The following is a 20237-nucleotide window of genomic DNA, read 5'->3' on the forward strand; positions in this document are numbered from 1 at the left end:
ATATATTCACAGTATTAAATAGTTACATTGCAAATGAATTCCCAATACTCACCTGTTCCAGCAGTGTTATTACTGAATAACCAGAATTAATTATTTTAGAGATGATAATGAAGCCAAAGAATTTATCCAAATTAAATGTTCTTCCATAAAGAAAGGGCTGAAATTTTAGATCAATAATGATTTAATTTTCCTCTGGAATCTTTGGGGGGCATTCAATTCTTCTAAGCACAATAATTAGATGAATGGTTGGATCTTTGCTATGATGAAGCAATATCTTTATCAACTTTCTTTTTACCTTCTACCCAACACACAAGTCCATATAATACTGGTTTTTTTATGAGCAAACACTTACACAGTGATTAATTTCAAAGCTACTTTAGCTAGTCTTTATTATTCTTTCTGTGTTTTCACCCTGAATTAAACTAACATGGAACTAGTTCCATTTCATTGGAAGGCAATCCTCCCAACAGAATTAAAATTTTTGAGAAATATCTGCCCACTTTATGTCAGCTGTTAGCTTCATATTCACACAGAAAAGAGTTAAATACATTTTTATGAAATATAGAAAATCTTTAGTAAGAATAGATTTATTATAAATCTTTCATATTTTTATGTACAGATATTGTTATTTAAAGGACATAAGAAATGCCATTATAATGCTAAAATGAAAAAACCTAGCTACAAAATTAATAGATACATGCTCTCAAATACATGTAAATATTCTTAAAGATGATGTCCTAAAATAGGAATTATTCGACCTAAGTGATATCATTTTTTCTTAATTTTTCTGTATTACTTTTATAATCATGAAAATAATGAAGTTTATTTTTTCCAACAGCACTCCCCAATGTTACTTGACTTCTACTAAAACCAAACTACAGTGTTGAAGACATAAGATTATGGTGAAATGCCAGGGTTTTCATCTGGGTACAAAAGGAACCCAGTAAAAATGCTGTCATCCTCAGCACTGACATACACCCCATTCCAATCCTTTGAAACTTCCAGCCAGACTTGGTCCCCTGCTCTTAATTTCAGGATGATGAGGAGAGAGGCCTGGTCTATTTCATGGCCATACAGCGTCTCTCTGGACTTGAACTGCTTCCTGTTCCAGGCCACCAGGCTGATTCGAGCAGGTCGGCCCCTCACGGTGATGTGGTAGGAGAAAACATAGGCCCCAGGAACACTGCAGTTAAATTTCCCAGTGACAGGGCTGTAATTCCCTTGGTCATTATAGAGAACCTTGTCAAACTTGATGGGGGCATTGGGAGGAGGGAAGGGCTTGGATAAAGCAGCACTGAAAGCTGACCGTAGGACTCTGGCCCCCTCCCCCTTGGAGCCCTTGAGGCCCCGAGAACCCTTCTTCCCGATCGACCCCCTGACACCTTTGCTCCCCAACTCGCCCTTGGGTCCCACAGGTCCCACAAGACCAGGAAGACCCAACTCCCCCTTTTCTCCTTTGACTCCTGGATCCCCTGGCACCCCAGGCAGGCCATCTGAGCCACTTTTCCCTTCCATTCCATTATCTCCTTTGCTGCCTTTCTCTCCTTTCATGCCCGCCTCGCCTTTTTCTCCCTTTCCTCCCCTCTCCCCGGAATCTCCACAGTAGCCCTTGTCCCCCACTTCGCCCTTCTCTCCCTTGGCGCCAGGCTGTCCACTCAAGCCGGGTGCTCCTATAGGCCCTATGTCTCCTTTATCTCCCTTGGTACCATTGGCACATGTGTCCCCCTTTGAGCCTTTTTGTCCTTTCACTCCTGTTGGGCCAATGTTTCCTGTGTCCCCCTTAGGACCAATTCCACCTGAAATGGAAAAGTTAAATCATGGTTAAGGCTCACATAGGGTATGACCAGGATGCTATTATCAGTGTGTGTATGTGCTCAGTCTGTGTCCGACTTTTTGCTGCCCCATGGACTATAACCCTCCAGGCTCCTCTGTCCATGGGATTTCCCAGGCAAGAATACTGGACTGGGATGCCATTTCCTTCTCCAGGGCATCTTCCTGACCCAGAGTTCAAACCTACATCTCCTGCATCTCCTACATTGGCAGGCAGGTTCTTTACCAGCTGAGGCTATGATCAGAGAACTCACAAAAGGAAATAGAACCTCCTAACTGGAACTGGAAATCTGGTTCTCCCCTGAGCAATGGCTGCACGGAGGAGACTCTTACACTGAACCATTCAAATAAAGCTACTATCTCATTAGGGAAAGAGCTAACGCTACTGAAAAGCAATAGCTTATACTTAGATATTGTGTATTAACCAATAAGATGAGGAAGTATTAGAACTATAGTTGCCCCTTGTGTTCTATTACACTTTGCATTTTGGCCCAATCCAGCTATTCTCATACATCTCCACATTGCCCATCAAAACCAGAATCTTCCAGGGAAAGAACCTCAACCCGGAAAGATTGAGGCATCTTTTCCCCAAGGACAGCTAAAGAGAGGTGCAGAGCTCAGATACTTCTACCATCTCCAGACTCCTAAACTAGTGCTAGTAACATTCCACCAATCAGTATACTGAATTATTAGAAGATTATTAGTAATTTATATTTCCCTTTGACCTCCTTGATAAATTTAAATACGAACAGGAAGAAAATTAAAGGCTATACCACACATGTGACTACACACAATAGATATAGTGATAAACTCTTGAGAGTCCCTTGGACTGCAAGGAGATCCAACCAGTCCATCCTAAAGGAGATCAGTCCTGGGTGTTCATTGGAAGGACTGATGTTGAAGCTGAAACTCCAATAATTTGGCCACCTCATGCAAAAAGCTGACTCATTTGAAAAGACCCTGATGCTGGGAAAGATTGAGGGCAGGAGGAAAAGGGGACGACAGAGGATGAGATGGTTGGATGGTGTCACCGACTCAATGGGCATGGGTTTGGGTCGACTCCAGGAGTTGGTGATGGACAGGGAGGCCTGGCATGCTGCGGTTCATGGGGTCGCAAAGAGTCAGACATGACTGAGACTAAATTGAACTGAACTGAACTGAACTGATAAGCTACCTGGTTCTCCAGGCTTTCCTGGGTATCCTGGAACTCCACTTGCTCCTTGGTCTCCACGTTCTCCCTTGAGTCCTAAAATGATACCAAGATTAGCTTTTTTCCAGCTGTATTAACCATGATATAACTAACATCCATTTCACACCTGTGTCACATTCCATTGTTTCCTTTATCAAAATGTGTAAAGGTAAAGACAATATAAGAAAAGAATTCATTGAGCATCATAAGGAAATTTTTATTCCAATTGATGGTAAGCCATTTAAAGGAACCATTTAAAGAATTTGAACGTAATGCCAAATCTCTTCAGAGTTCAGCTTTTGCCTCAGCAATCTTGTAGCTTTTCAGATCTCATACAAAACTCATGATATTCTGCTTTACATTATATACGTCTGTGTTTGTGCGCTTCCTATTATGAATTTTGAATGACAGTTAAAAAGTCCTCTTTTTCATATTCCTCACAATGCCTAGAAATAGTGCCATGCACTATATAAGCTGACACAGAGTACAGCATTCTGCAATCAGTTAAAGCTATTCATGGTAAAAGCCCACTTAGGAAAAACATATTGTCCTTGACATACATAGAGCATCAAGGAAAAGCTGATTTTCTTTTTGTTTGGATGTTTTTCATATGCTTTTTGGGCAAATTATAAAACTGAAAATTCATGTTTGAAAAAAATTAAAATATCCAGGGGTTTAGATATTTGCCTTATTACCACAAAATGAACTTTTATACTGGGCTTGGCCAAAGGCCAATGATATTACTGTACAGCCACTCTAGATTTATTTTTATTGTAAATAATAATAGCAAAAATAATAATAATAACAATAACTAACTCTCATTGAGCATTTACTTTGCACCACGTAATGTTCCAAACTCTTACCATGAATTTTTATATTTCAATCCTTTAAAATATTATATCAACATTTATTTGATAATAAAACAGTCTCTAATATAACAGGGAAACTCACATAACAAAGCACATTTCATCACTTGGGACGTTTTTCATTTCCAAAAGTCTGTAGCCTTTCCCATCAAGAAAGATAGAGCAGATATTTTGGTCAACACTTTTATCACAGAAGAAACTTAGACATGAAAAAGTTTAGAAATCTGTACAGAGTCAAACATGGTTGTATATAATATTGGTTGGCATCAATTTGCCAGCCATATTATTTATGATATAACCAACATATTTTGTTCCATTTTTGCCAGGGAAAAAGAAACCCTAAACCAAAAGTCAGGAGAAGAGACTCAGCCAAATTTCATAAGACTAGCTAGAGAAATCCAGCCCCCAAGCCCCGTCAGCAGAGTTTTCTAAGTAGCTCCATTATCATTCCACATGAAATTTAAATTTTGGAAATTAACCCATAGGCCATCAGGAAAATTCTGTATACCTTTCAAAGGAATGTAACTATGAATGGAAGTGAAGGAATAATTCTATTCCCAGTCCTTGTCAATATTCTTATCCTGACCTTCACTGCACAGTTATTCTGATTCTCGAGTTCATTTAAAGAGTTTAATGACTTACAATGAACTTACTCAATCAGATAATGATTATCCAAAATGCAGTCATTCTACTCATTTATTTTTTTCACTGTAAGTCTTAAGCAAGAGTCCAAGTTAAGTGGAAGTAAAAGGAAAGTACAGTTGTCACTTTATAGACTGGCTAAATGAATTTCTACATTTGATCCTTCATCAAAGCATATTCTTAAAACTTTATTTTATAATACTTCCCTGTTTTTTTCTTCTACTTGCAGAAGTCTAACTTCCAAAATGTATGAATCACTGGGGAAGTTCATCACTCATCTTTATTTCACAGAGCTTTCTGCTAACATAATTCAGCCACAGAAGGATTAAATGTTTCCGAGAATGAAAATTGCCTAACTGACAAGTGTGAAGTGGCTCTCTCTTACCTTAGCATCTTTTTTGAGTAATTACTTCACTGAATGTTCTACCAGAAATGAGTTAGGCAGTTCCTGAGCCATGCAGAGGGTGATGTATGGATGATATTAGATTTTTTGACATGTGACACTGAGGCTAAGACGTTCACCTTGATGGATAGATGGTATTTCTACAGGTTGGTGGTATTCCCTGAGGAATTTCTAAATGTCCCAGTGAATCTGTAACCTTCCTTCAATATCTCAAAGCACTTATAGAGCCAGGGATTTCCCAGGGCAGAACACCCTCTTTGCTGATAAATCTGTGGAATTATAGAATTTCTGAGCTGGAAAAGATCTAGTAAAGCACACAAAATGACAAATCTTCTTTAAACAGAGTATAAAGAAATATCTAGTCTAGTCCCCTCAATATCCAGATGAGGTAAATTGATGGGTCCAAGGTCACTGCAATTAGCCTGATGTCTTCTATTTTAATTCAGTTTTCTTCCCACCATTGACACCACCCCTGATTTGAGAGTGAGCTAAAGAATATGTCGTATTTTTCTTAGCAGGTAGGCCATTTGTCTAAATGGAATATTCTAGAGGATTGCCTGCTCTGATTAGTTTTATCTACTAGGAAGTTAATTTGCATCATAAAGAAGAACTCAAATGGGAATATATAGGAAAAGATTCCCTTGAATTCTCTGACAGTCCAATGGTTAGGATTCTGTGTTCCAGTGCAGACGGCATGGGTTTGATCCCTGGTCAGGGAATTAAGATCCTGCAAACTGCAAGGTGTTGGCAAATTTAAAAAAAAAGAAAAGTACGTTTCTCCAGAGTGTGTATGCCCTGTGGCTCCCAGTCACTGGGTCAGCCCGGTGGACTATGAGAAATCGAAAAGGGGTGTGTGTGTGTGTGTGTGTGTGTGTGTGTGTTTTGTGAAAGAGAGATTACCAGGCAAGTTTAAAATTCTCAATAGGCTATTTATAAAATTAACATTTTAATATCAAATGTAACTCACAGTATGTATTACCAAGTTTTTATATTTTAAAAACTTGATCCACCTGCAAGAAGCTGGTATTTACTTAGCAAGCTGCTCTTCTTAAAAATGATGCAGAACATCTGTTGAGTTTCAACATGAAATGAATATAATCACCTACCTTTCTCTCCTTTCTGGCCTTTTGGACCTTGGGGTCCAACAGTTCCTGGTGACCCTGGGATCCCTATATCACCAGCTTCTCCCTTAAAACCTGGAAATGAGATTTAAAAACCATCAGGGCAGGAAAATTCTCTTTTGAAATTCACTAGTTCAAAAAGAGCAGTCACTTTATTGAGACCAATGACTGTCTGTGTCCTAATGATAAGATCTGGGTGAGAATAAACTATTACAGAGTTCTAAAGACAATATTTTTGTCTGATTTGCAATTTTGCACTACCTAAATAGATAAATTGAGCCCATTAGTACTTGTCACTGAATTCATGGCAGTGATCAAATGATTCAGAGAAGCAGTACTATATCAAACAATAGGAACAAAATATTATCTGGCTCTTAAGCTCATGTGGACTGCACTTTCAAATAAGAAGTAAAACCAGAATACCTAGCACTGTGGGTTTTCCCATTCCTTCTCTTATGCACTGACTCAGGAACTACTTGCAGAGTTCTACACACCAAGCATCCTGCTAGGTGTCAGGGATCAGCCATCAACACTCCAGCAGCCTCTTTTCCCCCATGGAGCTGAGAGCCCATAAAAGAGAAACATGAGCAAATAACCACACAAATAAATAGAAATGGCTACACTGCTGTTAGCAATGTGAAGAAAAGAAGAAGCTCCTATTGTAGATTGTGGTTTAAAAAAAAATTAACTTACGGGATCAGAGTATACATCCTGGGAAAAAGGGGGCATTAAGCTAAGACCCAATGAACAAATTAGAATTTTCCAAGACCAAAAAAAAAATGATGAGTATTTCAGGAAAAACAGCTATGGAAAAGACCATGAACAGACCTAGCGATCAGGGTAAAGAAGGCCAAGGGACAGATGGTGCAGGGTTCATAACGTCACTAGTTCCTTGCTTATCCCAGCAGTCTGGATCCCTTCCCCTTACCTAGGCCACACAGAGACCCAGGCCAAAGATAACTATCCTTCCTGCAACCCCAGCCTTGTTTAAGCATAGGAACTGTTTTGCAACCCCTGACTGGAATAATTTGTGGCCAGTTTCTTTGAAAGTTAACCATATAGATAAGTGCACTCAATTAAATTGTAATCTTTCATCTTAATTATTATAATTAATGCTGATGGAATGCAGAAAATTATATTAAATCTGTTGAATTTCCTTTCTGAAAGAACATTGTATTTTTTTGGACAAAGCACTTTAATAAATTGCTTGCAATGGAGGTTAAGGCTGAAGGCACACTTAAATGGTGGTTAAGCTCCTCTGTCTAGAAAAGCAGGAAGAGCAGAAAGGAAAGTAATGGAGAACAAGTGGTGGGGTGGGGCAGAAGCAAGCAAGGTCAGTTAGTCACTGTGCAATGACCCCCTTATTCATGACACCCAAATGCCTAATGTGGTCATGAGGGAAATGATAAAGGGCAGTGTCAGGTTGGCATAGGGAGCACAAAGCAGCTGTCTGCAAGGGCACAAGGGGTACTAGGGCTACTCTTCCATCTAGGTGAGACCTATATCATGGTGAGTTTAGTGTAAATACCAGAAGACTAGACTTAATTGAAGAGCTGGGGCTGGAAGCTGCAAAAATTGAGTTTGATTCCAGGTTCAACACTCTCAGATTACATGACCTCTAGAATTACATAAAACTCTCTGAAATGTAATTAAATCATCCACTGACATGTAATAATATTTTAAACATTTTCTACAAAGATGAGAAACAATAAAGTGCTTACGAGTTGTTGGCACCCAGTAGGTAGCTCAGTCATGTCTGACTCTTTATGACTCCATGGACTGCAGCATGCCAGGCTTCCCCATCCTTCACCAACTCTCAGAGCTTACTCAAACTCATGTCCATTGAATCAGTGATGCCATCTAACCATCTCATCCTTTGCTGCCCCCTTCTCCTGCCTTCAATCTTTCCTAGCACCAGGGTCTTTTCCAATGAGTCAGTCCTTCGCATCAGGTGGTCAAAGTACTGGAGTTTCAGCTTCAGGATCAGTCCTTTCAATGAATATTCAGGATTGATTTCCTTTAAGATTGACTGGTTTGATCTCCTTGCAGTCCAAGGTACTCTCAAGAGTCTTCTCCAGTACCACATTTCAAAAGCATCAATTCTTCAGTGCTGTACCTTCTATACAGTCCAACTCTCACACCCATACATAGCTACCGGAAAACCAGAGTTTTGACTATATGGACCTTTGTTGACAAAGTAATGTCTCTGTTTTTAATATGCTGTCTAGGTTTGTCATAGCTTTTCTTCCAAGGAGCAAGCATCTTTTAATTTCATGGCTGCAGTCACCATCTGCAGTGATTTTGGAGCCCAGACATCTTGGAGTGCAAAGTCATTTGGGCCTTAGGAAGCACCACTGCGATTAAAGCTACTGGAGGTGATGGAATTCCAGCTAAGCTATTTCAAATCCTAAAAGATGCTGTTGTTAAAGTGCTGCACTCAGAATACCAGCAAATTTGGAAAACTCAGCAGTGGCTACGTGACTAGAAAAGGTCAGTTTTCGTTCCAATCCCAAGAAGGTCAGTGCCAAAGACTTGTTCAAACTACCACACATTTGCACTCATTTCACATGCTAGTAAAGTAATGCTGAAAATTTTTAAAGCTAGGCTTCAACAGTATGTGAACCAAGAACTCCCAGATATTCAAGCTGGATTTAGAAAAGCCTGAGGAACCAGAGATCAAATTGTCAACATCCATTGGATCACAGAAAAAAGCAAGAGAACTCCAGAAGAACATCTACTTTTGCTTCATTTACTATGCTAAAGCCTTTGACTATGTGGATCACAACAAACTGGAAAATTCTTAAAGATATGGGAAGACCAGACCCCCTAACCTGCCTCCTGAGAAATCTGTATGCTGGTCAAGAAGCAACAGTTAGAACCAGACATGGAACAGACTGGTTCCAAATTGGGAAAGAAGTACATTAAGGTGTATATTGTCAGCCTGCTTATCTAACTTATATGCAGAGTGAAGTAAAGTGAAGTCACTCAGTCGTGTCCAACTCTTTGCGACCCCATGGACTGCAGCCTACCAGGTTTCTCCATCCATGGGATTCTCCAGGCAAGAATACTGGAGTGGGTTACCATTTCCTTCTCCAGGGGATCTTCCCGACTCAGGGATCTCTCGCATTGGAGGCAGATGCTTCAACCTCTGAGCCACCAGGGAAGCAGAGTACATCATGCTAAATGCAGGGCTGGATGAAGCACAAGCTGGAGTCAGGAGAAATATCAATAATCTCAGATATGCAAATAACACCACCCTTATGGCAGAAAGTGAAGAGGAACTAAAGAACCTCTTGATGAAAGTGAAAGAGGAGAATGAAAAAGCTGGCTTAAAACTCAACATTCAAAAAACTAAAATCATGGCATCCAATCCCATCGCTTCATGGCAAATAGATGGGGAAACAATGGAAAGAGTGACAGGTAGCTATTATCATAACTGAATTAATGAAAGAAGCTGGAGATAAAAGTTTCAGATGGAATTTTACCGTTGCAAGATATTAGATGCAGCTGTATACTTTAAAATACTTTCATTCAGAAACTGTAAAATTAGGTTCATGACTTTTTTTTTCTCTCTTTTTTTTTTTTTTTTAATTGGAGGCCAACAAGTCCATTCTAAAGGAGATCAATCCTGGGTGTTCATTGGAAGGACTGATGCTAAAGCTGAAACTGCAATACTTTGGCCACCTCATGCGACGAGCTGACTCACTGGAAAAGACTCTGATGCTGGGAAAGGTTGGGGGCGGGAGGAGAAGGGGACAACGGAGAATGAGATGGCTGGATGACATCACCGACTCTGTGGACATGAGTTTGAGTGTACTCCGGGAGCTGGTGATGGACAGGGAGGCCTGGCGTGCTGTGATTCATGGGGTCACGGAGAGTCGGACACGACTGAGTGACTGAACTTAACTGAACTGAATTATTTTACAATATTATATTGGTTGGGTTTGCCATACATTGACAGGAATCCACCCCGGGTGTACATGAGTTTCCCTTCCTGAACCCCCCTCCCACCTCCCTCCTCCCTTTATCCTCCCTCTGGGTCATCCCCGCACACCAGCCCCGAGCATCCTGTAACATGCATTGACCCTGATCTGGTGATTCGTTTCACATATGACAACATACATGTTTCAATGCCATTCTCCCAAATCATCCCACCCTCACCCTCTCCCACAGAGTCCCAAAGACTGTTCTACACATCTGTGTCTCTTTTGTTGTCTCGTATACAGGATTATCATTTGCATCTTTCTAAATTCCATATATATGTGTTAGTATACTGGATTGGTGTTTTTCTTTCTGGCTTACTTCACTCTGTATAACAGGCTCCAGTTTCATCCACCTCATTAGAACTGATTCAAATGCATTCTTTTTAATGGCTGAGTAATACTCCATTGTGTATATGTACCAAAGCTTTCTTATCCATTCGTCTGCAGATGGACATCTAGGTTGCTTCCATGTCCTGCCTATTATAAACAGTGCTGCAATGAACATTGCAGTACATGTGTCTCTTTCAATTCTGGTTTCCTCGGTGTGTATGCCCAGGAGTGCGATTGCTAGATCATATGGCAGTTCTATTTCCAGTTTTTTGAGGAATCTCCACACTGTTCTCCATAGTGGCTGTACTAGTTTTCATCTCCACACTGTTCTCCATAGTGGCTGTACTAGACAGTTCCCTTTTATCCACACCCTCTCCAGCATTTATTGCATGTAGACTTTTGGATAGCAGCCATTCTGATTGGTGTGAAATGGTATCTCATTGTGGTTTTGATTTGCATCTCTCTGATTATGAGGGATGTTGAGCATTTTTTCATGTGCTTGTTAGCCATCTTTATGTCTTCTTTGGAGAAATGTCTGTTTAGTTCTTTGGCCCATTTTTTGATTGGGTCACTTAGTTTTCTGGAATTGAGCTGCAGGAGCTGCTTGTATATTTTGGAGATTAATCCTTTATCAGTTGCTTCATTTGCTATTATTTTCTCCCATTCTGAAGGCTGTCTTTTCACCTTACTTATAGTTTCCTTTGCTGTGCAGAAGCTTTTGATTTTAATTAGGTCCCATTTGTTTATTTTTGCTTTTATTTCCAATATTCTGGGAGGTGGGTCTTGGAGGATCCTGCTGTGATTTATGTCAGAGAGTGTTTTGCCTACATTCTCCTCTAGGAGTTTTGTAGAATCTGGTCTTACATTTAGCTCTCTAATCCATTTTGAGTTTATTTTGGTGTATGGTGTTAGGAAGTGTTCTAGTTTCATTCTTTTACAAGTGGCTGACCAGTTTTCCCAGCACCACTTGTTAAAGAGACTGTCTTTTCTCCATTTTATATTCTTGTCTCCTTTGTCAAAGATAAGGTGTCCATAGGTGCATAGTTTTATCTATGGGCTTTCTATTTTGTTCCATTGATCTATATTTCTGTCTTTATGCCAGTACCATACTGTCTTGATGACGGTGGATTTGTAGTAGAGCCTGAAGTCTGGCAGGTTGATTCCCCCAGTTCCATTCTTCTTCCTCAAGATTGCTTTGGCTATTCGAGGTTTTTTGTATTTCCATACAAATTGTGAGATTGTTTGTTCTAGTTCTGTGAAAAATATCATTGGTAGTTTGATAGGGATTGCATTGAATGTATAAATTACTTTGGGTAGTATACTCATTTTTACAATATTTATTCTTCCAATCCACGAACACGGTACATTTTTCCATCTATCAGTGTCCTCTTTGATTACTTTCACTAGTGTTTTACAGTTTTCTATTATAAGTCTTTTGTTTCCTTAGATAGATATATTCCCAAGTATTTAATTCTTTTCATTGCAACAGTGAATGGAATAGTTTCCTTAATTTCTCTTTCTATTTTCTCATTATTAGTGTATAGGAATGCAAGGGATTTCTGTGTGTTGATTTTATATCCTGCAACTTTACTGTATTCATTGATTAGCTCTAGTAGTTTTCTGGTAGTGTCTTTAGGGTTTTCTGTGTAGAGGATCATGTCATCAGCAAATAGTGAAAGTTTTACTTCTTCTTTTCCAATTTGTATTCCTTTTATGTCTTTTTCTGCTCTGATTTCTGTAGCCAAAACTTCCAGAACTATGTTGAATAGTAGTGGTGAGAGTGGGCACCCTTGTCTTGTTCCTGACTTTAAGGGAAATGCTTTCAGTTTTTCACCGTTGAGGATAATATTTGCTGTGGGTTTGTCATATATAGCTTTTATTATGTTGAGGTATGTCCCTTCTATTCCCACTTTCTGGATGGTTTTCATCATAAATGGATGTTGAATTTTGTCGAAGGCTTTCTCTGCATCTATTGAGATAATCATATGATTTTTATTTTTCAGTTTGTTAATGTGGTGTATTACATTGATTGATTTGCAGATATTGAAGAATCCTTGCATTCCTGGGATAAAGCCCACTTGGTCATGATGTATGATCTTCTTAGTGTGTTGTTGGATTCTGATTGCTAGAATTTTGTTAAGGATTATTGCATCTATGTTCATCAGTGATATTGGCCTGTAGTTTTCTTTTTTTGTGGGATCTTTACCAGGTTTGGGGATTAGGGTGATGGTGGCCTCATAGAATGAGTTTGAAAATTTCCCTTCCTCAGCAATTTTCTGGAAGAGTTTGAGTAGAATAGGTGTTCAGTTCAGTTCAGTTCAGTCGCTCAGTCGTGTCCGACTCTCCGCGACCCCATGAATCACAGCATGCCAGGCCTCCCTGTAGAATTCAGCTGTGAAGCCGTCTGGACCTGGGCTTTTGTTTACTGGAAGATTTCTGATTACAGCCTCTAGTTCCATACTTGTGATGGATCTATTCATATTTTCTATTTCTTCCTGGTTCAGTTTTGGAAAGTTGTACTTTTCTAGGAATTTGTCCTTTTCTTCCAGGTTATTCATTTTATTACCATATAATTGCTGATGGTATTCTCTAATAATCCTTTGTATTTCTGTGTTGTCAATTGTGATCTCTCCATTTTGATTTTTAATTTTATTGATTTGGTTCTCCTCCCTTTGTTTCTTGATGAGTCTGGCTAGTGGTTTGTCAATTTTATTTACCTTCTCTAAGAACCAGCTTTTGGCTTTGTTGATTTTTGCTATGGTCTCTTTTGTTTCTTTTGCATTTATCTCTACCCTAATTTTTACGATTTCTTTCCTTCTACTGACCCTGGGGTTCTTCATTTTTTTCCTTTTCTAGTTTCTTTAGATGTAGAGTTAGGTTATTTAGTTGACTTTTTTCTTGTTTCTTGAGGTGTGCCTGTATTGCTATGAACTTCAGTCAGAACTATACATGGAACAACAGACTGGTTCTAAATAGGAAAAGGAGTACGTCAAGGCTGCATATTGTCACCCTGCTTATTTAACTTATATGCAGAGTACATCATGAGGAACGCTGGGCTGGAAGAAGCACAAGCTGGAATCAAGATTGCTGGGAGAAATATCAGTAACCTCAGATATGCAGATGACACCACCCTTACGGCAAAAAGTGAAGAGGAACTCAAAAGCCTCTTGATGAAAGTGAAAGAGGAGAGTGAAAAAGTTGGCTTGAAGCTCAACATTCAGAAAACAAAGATCATGGCATCTGGTACCATCACTTCATGGGAAAGAGATGGGGAAACAGTGGAGACAGTGTCAGACTTTATTTTTTTGGGCTCCAAAATCACTGCAGATGCTGATTGCAGCCATGAAATTAAAAGACGCTTACTCCTTGGAAGGAAAGTTATGACCAACCTAGATAGCATATTAAAAAGCAGAGACATTACTTTGCCAACAAAGGTCCATCTAGTCAAGGCTATGATTTTTCCCGTGGTCATGTATGGATGTGAGAGTTGGACTGTGAAGAAAGCTGATCACCGAAGAATTGATGTTTTTGAACTGTGGTGTTGGAGAAGACTCTTGAGAGTCCCTTGTACTGCAAGGAGATCCAACCAGTCCATTCTAAAGGAGATCAATCCTGGGTGTTCATTGGAAGGACTGATGCTAAAGCTGAAACTGCAATACTTTGGCCACCTCATGTGAAGAGTTGACTCACTGGAAAAGACTCTGATGCTGGGAAAGGTTGGGGGCGAGAGGAGAAGGGGACGACAGAGAATGAGATAGCTGGATGGCATCACTGACTCTGTGGACATGAGTTTGAGTGAACTCCGGGAGTTGGTGATGGACAGGGAGGCCTGGCGTGCTGTGATTCATGGGGTCGCGGAGAGTCGGACACGACTGAGCGACTGAACTGAACTGAACTCCCCCTTGGCACTGCTTTTACAGTGTCCCAGAGGTTTGGGGTTGTTGTGTTTTTATTTTTATTCATTTCTATGCATATTTTGATTTCTCTTTTGATTTCTTCTATGATTTGTTCATTATTTAGCAGCGTGTTGTTCAGCCTCCATATGTTGGCATTTTTTATAGTTTTTCTCCCATAATTGAGCTCTAATCTTACTGCATTGTGGTCAGAAAAGATGCTTGTAATGATTTCAATTTTTTTGAATTTACCAAGGCTAGATTTATGGCCCAGGATGTGATCTATTCTGGAAAAGGTTCCGTGTGCACTTGAGAAAAAGGTGAAATTCATTGTTTTGGGGTGAAATGTCCTATAGAGATCTATTAGGTCTAACTGGTCTATTGTATCATTTAAAGTTTGTGTTTCCTTGTTAATTTTCTGTTTAGTTGATCTATCCATAGATGTAAGCGGGGTATTAAAATCTCCTACTATTATTGCATTGTTGTTAATTTCCCCTTTCATACTTGTTAGTAATTGTCTTACATATTGCGGTGCTCCTATGTTGAGTGCATAAATATTTATAATTGTTATATCTTCTTCTTGGATTGATCCTTTGATCATTATGTAGTTTCCTTCTTTGTCTCTTTTCACAGCCTTTGTTTTAAAGTCCATTTTATCTGATATGAGTATTGCTACTCCTGCTTTCTTTTGGTCTCTATTTGCATGGAATATCTTTTTCCAGCCCTTCACTTTCAGTCTGTATGTGTCCCTCATTTTGAGGTGGGTCTCTTGTAGACAACATATATGGGGGTCTTGTTTTTGTATCCATTCAGCCAGCCTTTGTCTGAGCAGCCGGCTCGCTCTGCTCAGTCCTTTGTTCTGTGAGCAGGGCTGGCGCAGTCTTAGGTTAGAGCTTTCCGCCTTTTCGTGGGGAAGCTATCCCAGTCTTCTTTGCTATTCCCAGTTCTCTCAGATTGTTCTCGTGGCATTCAAGCCCAGTCCCCTCTCTAAGCAGTTCAGCCGGCTCCTCCCTGCCCAGCCCCCGCTTGCTAATGGCGTATGCAGGTGTCTGCGCTGCTTCTCCGCTGGGAGTTACCGTTTGGTGGGTAATCTGTGGGTTTTAATTATTTCTTTGTTTTTCCTCCCGATTATGTGGCCCTCTGAGCTTCCAAGGCTCGCCACAGATTCTCCAGTAAGAGTGTTTCCTGGTGTTTGGAAACTTCTCTCTTTTTAAAGCCTCCCTTCCCGGGACGGAGCTCCATCCTTACTTATTTTGTCTCTCTTTTTAATCTTTTGTTTTTTCCTACCTCCTTTCAAAGACAATGGGCTGCTTTTCTGGGTGCCTGATGTCCTCTGCCAGCATTCAGAAGTTGTTTTGTGGACTTTACTCTGTGTTCAAATGTTCTTTTGATGAATTTGTTGGGGAGAGAGTGGTCTTGCCATCCTATTCCTCCGCCATCTTGTTCCTTCTCCCAGATCCTGTTCGCCGCCTGGCTGCAGGGGACAAGGCGGCCGTGCAGGACTGTTCTTTGAGCTTGGAACGCGTTTTCAGGCACCTCTGCTACAGTGGCACCCACGCTTGGCAGCGCCCGGGTCCCGACGGACTCACACTCGGGGAAAGGGTGGACAATCCGCGGCCTGCCTAGTCGAGGCCCTGGAGTTCTAACCCCTGGGACTCCAACCGCGCATGCGCACGCGCCTTTGAGCCTGCCCAAAGAGGAAGGGTCAGGGCACGCCTTGAGAACGGAGCAGTGCCAGCAGCTGCAGCCGAGATCTCCGGCAGCTCCGTCGGCCCTTGCCCGGACCAGCCGGTTCATGACTTTTTAAAGTCTACAGCTTTTACTTATATCGCAGTAGATGATACAAATGTGATATATGTAATTATGTGTGTTCGTGTGACCAAGAACTAACAGATAATGAAAAAAATAAATAGTTGGGTTTGAGCAGGTTTATTTTCATTTTCAAGTTTGTTGATTTTATGCAACATTAAACATTGTACATTAGTACAGTGCTTTTGACAAAATCATGGTTACCAAAGAGGGAAGTGGAATGAGGGAAGGATAAATTAAGAGTTTTGGATTAGCGGATACAAACTAGTATATATAAAGTAAATAAACAACAAGGTCCTACTGTATAGCACAGGAAACTATATTCAATATGCTGTAATAACCGTAATGGAAAAATATGAAAAAGAATATGCATATATGGGCTTCTCTGGTGACTTGGATGGTAAAGAATCTGCATGTAATGCAGGAGACCCAGGTTCAATCCCTGGATTGGGAAGATCCCCTGATGAAGGGAATGGCAACCTACCCCAGTATTCTTGCCTGGAAAATTCCAAGGATGGAGTATCCTGGTAGGCTACAGACCAGAGGATCACAAAGAGTTGGATACGACTAACGGACTAACACTTTCACTTTCTTCTTTGCATATATGTATATATATAAACTGAATCACATTGCTATACACCAGAATCTAACACAACACTGAAAATCATCTATGCTTCAATTAAATAAATAATACAGGAAAACAATGTTTTTGAAACACTGGTAAAGCTAGAACAAATATCTATGAATCTCAAAAACAGGGTCCTATCAGGTTCAGAATACTGCACAGGACAATAAAAGACGCCTTCTACAGCTAACCAGAAAAATAAACACAGTTTATTAAGCATGTGTTCTATTCTAGACATCACACTGAGACCTTGTATATATGACCTCATTCAGTTCTCTTGACGACTCCATGAAGTTGCCATTATTCTTACCCCATTTTACTATTTTAGAAACTGACACTTGGAGTGCTAATGAAGTTTCCCCATGGTAGGACCATGACAGCTTGACCTTCTGAACTCTCAAGCAGTCTGTCTATGGCAGAGCTAGTCACACTAAGATATATGCATGCCCCAGGCAGTCCAATAATGTGGCACACCTTTAGAATATATGTCCTGGGTATTTGGAGTCTCAGCTCTGAGAACAGCCTAGCTAAATCCATCAGTGTAAGACAAAAGCCCTGGATGTTACAGCTAGAAAACAGTTTAGCAACCAGCTGTGTTTACTTGACCTCCCGCTCCTCCCAAGCTGCTTTCCAGCCAGACTTGATACTGAGAGAAACCCTGGAAAATAATATAATTTCCTCAGTCTCATTAGGTCACCACTAATGTTGTGGCAACTCTGAAATCTCAGGACCCCAGACTCCTACCCAGCTCCCTTCCCCATCAATTTCATCTCTGTATAAACACCAATCACATTTCCCAAAAGGTACATGCAAAAGGATGAAATGAACGAAAAACTTAATGAGTATGCAGAATTTCTGATTTTATGACTTCAAATCCTTCAGGCAAGACACAACAAACATTTATATGTAATTCTGTCAGGGAATAGTGGATTTGAAACTGACATTCTGGTCTCACTTTTACCTTGAATTTACTGCTGTAGGACATGGGAAAGCTGAAACATAGTACAATAAAAAAGAATATATTCATACTGCCTGCATTAAAGACATTTAGAAATTTTGAAATATTTAACCATGATGTTCAATGAAGACTATTGGGCAAGGAGACAGTGCTGCCTCAGAATTTCAATGACAAGCGCACTGAATCCTGCCTTTATTCTCCACCTCACAGGTGTTCCATTGCTAATCCTAACTACAAATAGCACTCCGAAAATCCATCAGTCAGTACACACCCTCACTAGACCACTAGAACTTTCACTTCACCTTTTTACATCAGCCATTAATGAGATGATTGCATAATTGGAAGAACTACATACCAGTCTACTGTTGGGAAGCTCAGTCTCTGCTCTGACCAGCACCATGCAATAGAACTTTCTGCAACAATGGAGATGCTCTGAATCTGTACTGCCCTTTGACCACTTGTAGCTGCTGAGCACTTGAAATAGGGCCAGTGTGACTGAAGAACTGAAATTGTTATCTCATTTCAATATTAATAGCTGCATGTGTGACTCTGTTTATCACACTGGGCAACAGAACCCATTGCACTTGTCACAATGTTACGCCGAGACTTGTCCCCCTGACATGATTGTGTAGAAACCCTCAGGCAATTCCACCACCAATCCACCACCTCTCAACTCTAAGTTTGTACTACAAGTGGGAAATATATGGCTTCGTGTGTTTTCAAATACCTGGCTTTCCAGTCTGTCCCGGTTCTCCCTTTTGCCCTGGTCCAGATGAACAACAATCACAGCAATTCAAGAAGAAATCAGCGGTGTCAAGAGTGAGGTTTTCGGAGGGGAAGAGAGTGGCAGCATCAAAGGCAGAATCGAGGCCTAAGGGGTCAGGGGTTGGCTCTGCCCTTTCAGCCGCTTCTCTGAAGGGGGCTCCTTCTTCTGGAGGTAGGCCACTGGATGGCTTTGGGCCCTTTGGCATCTCTTTTCCCTCAGATTTCTTTGTGAATTTGGTATACGGTGTGGTCTTGGCTACTGCGTCCATACTAGCAATAACCAAAATAATAAAAATGGCATAAAACCAAGAAAACATCCACATGTTTGAGGCTGAAAGATACAATAGGAATAGATACACATATCATGTGAGAACCAAATGAAAAGACTAAATGAAATAGATATATACCTATATGAGAGGGATATATATATACATATACTAAGCATAAGCATGAACAGCATGCATAATACTAAATAATTTATCTATTTTATATGTAAACATATGCTTCAATCACAACAGAATATTTTATTGACTTAAAGCACTCATTGTAAGGAACATTTCTCCAATTCTCCTTTCTGGTTTTTTCCTACTATTACATGTGCTAAAATATTGTTCTCAATCATTCAAATCATCTTGCCAAATAGAAAACATGATCTATAATAAATGCAACATATACTCTTACTAGCTCATATACTCTGTGGAAAATAAATAAGTATAAAATCCTGACTGACCTCACTCAGATTTATAGGAATCAAATACATTCGTGTTAGAGGGAGATGAAAAATATTGAGCTGAATAGTTTATTTCAGCAAACTCAATTATTTCAAGAAAGAAATACTGGTAAAGAGTCCTTACATCTACTCAGGAAAAAATGGTCTTGTTGTGACAGCAGTCTTTTGGAATCTGTTGTAATAAATGGAGAGAGAGAATGAAAAATCATAAATTTAAATATGCACTGTATCTTTATATTCTTCACATGTCATTGAACTCTCCAATTCTTTGCTTTATAATTTGAGAGTTTTTTCCTTAAAAATCACATTTATCATTGTATTATTTTAAAAAGCCAAATAGTGGCTATTCTTACTAAAGTTTTTATCAATGTTCACAGGGACATAAGGTTCCTGATGAAATGAAATTTAGATCATAGTATTCCATTCCCCAGCAACTCCCAGCATTCCAGTGACTGCTAACAGATAGCCAGGGTTAGAAATGCATAACTTCTGAGCAGAAAAGGAAGGCATGATTAGGATAAATAGTAAGAGAGTAAAGAGAGTGGAAATACAGATAGTAACAACACCTACTGTTTATAGAATCCCTACAAAGAATAGGCACCTTACATTCATCAATCCAATCTGTTCTCAAAACAGCTCTGCCAGGCAGGTGACACACTCACCTTCACAGATGAGAAAACAGGCACCTAGTGCTTACGTACCTTATTCAAGATCACACAATCTACAAGTTATTAATTCAGAACTTAAATCCAGGTCTGCTTAATATCAAAGCCTCCACCCTTCCCCACAAATCATGTGACGTTTATACGGATGATATTAAAGGACAATAAATCCAAGGGTAGGATCAAAGAAAGAGCTCTAGAGGAGACAGATATAAATCAAAGCAGATGAGAAGGGATAAAGAATGCTGTATTTCCAACATTATATAAAGATCCAAAAGTGCTAACCTTCCTTTAAGCTGCTTTTGCTACTATATTTATCCTTTCAACCAACATTAACTGAATACCAACAGTGTTACAAGCACTGAGAAACTATATGTAGTGACATATGATAATATAGACTAAGCAATGGCCTCTGTTATGGACACAAAGGT

General features: G+C 39.9%; 1 protein-coding gene across 1 annotated transcript; it reads right to left on the reverse strand.

The window, feature by feature from the left end:
- Window positions 1–897: 897 nt before the first annotated feature.
- OTOL1 (otolin 1) lies at window positions 898–19036 on the reverse strand. The gene is made up of 6 exons (XM_055410493.2): window positions 18970–19036; window positions 18884–18895; window positions 18377–18745; window positions 6037–6126; window positions 3005–3076; window positions 898–1796 (listed from the first exon to the last, which is right to left on the reverse strand). The coding sequence occupies exons 1-6, from the start codon at window positions 19034–19036 to the stop codon at window positions 898–900; spliced, it is 1509 nt and encodes a 502-aa protein (XP_055266468.2).
- Window positions 19037–20237: the final 1201 nt, after the last annotated feature.

The sequence above is a fragment of the Moschus berezovskii genome, chromosome 1, assembly GCF_049115385.1.
Source record: "Moschus berezovskii isolate FMDL1 chromosome 1, NW_MosBer_1.0, whole genome shotgun sequence".
NCBI classification, from domain to species: Eukaryota; Metazoa; Chordata; class Mammalia; order Artiodactyla; family Moschidae; genus Moschus; species Moschus berezovskii.

Bases quoted from the DNA above. Each gene is read 5' to 3' on its own strand.
- OTOL1 (XM_055410493.2), bottom strand. From the start codon at position 19,036: ATGATTGAGAACAATATTTTAGCACATGTAATAGTAGGAAAAAACCAG. The intron at 6,127-18,376 runs GTATTTGAAAAC...TCTCATTTCCAG, and splicing joins GGGACAGACTGGAAAGCCAG to GTTTTAAGGGAGAAGCTGGT. The intron at 3,077-6,036 runs GTAGGTGATTAT...GTATCATTTTAG, and splicing joins AGGCCAGAAAGGAGAGAAAG to GACTCAAGGGAGAACGTGGA.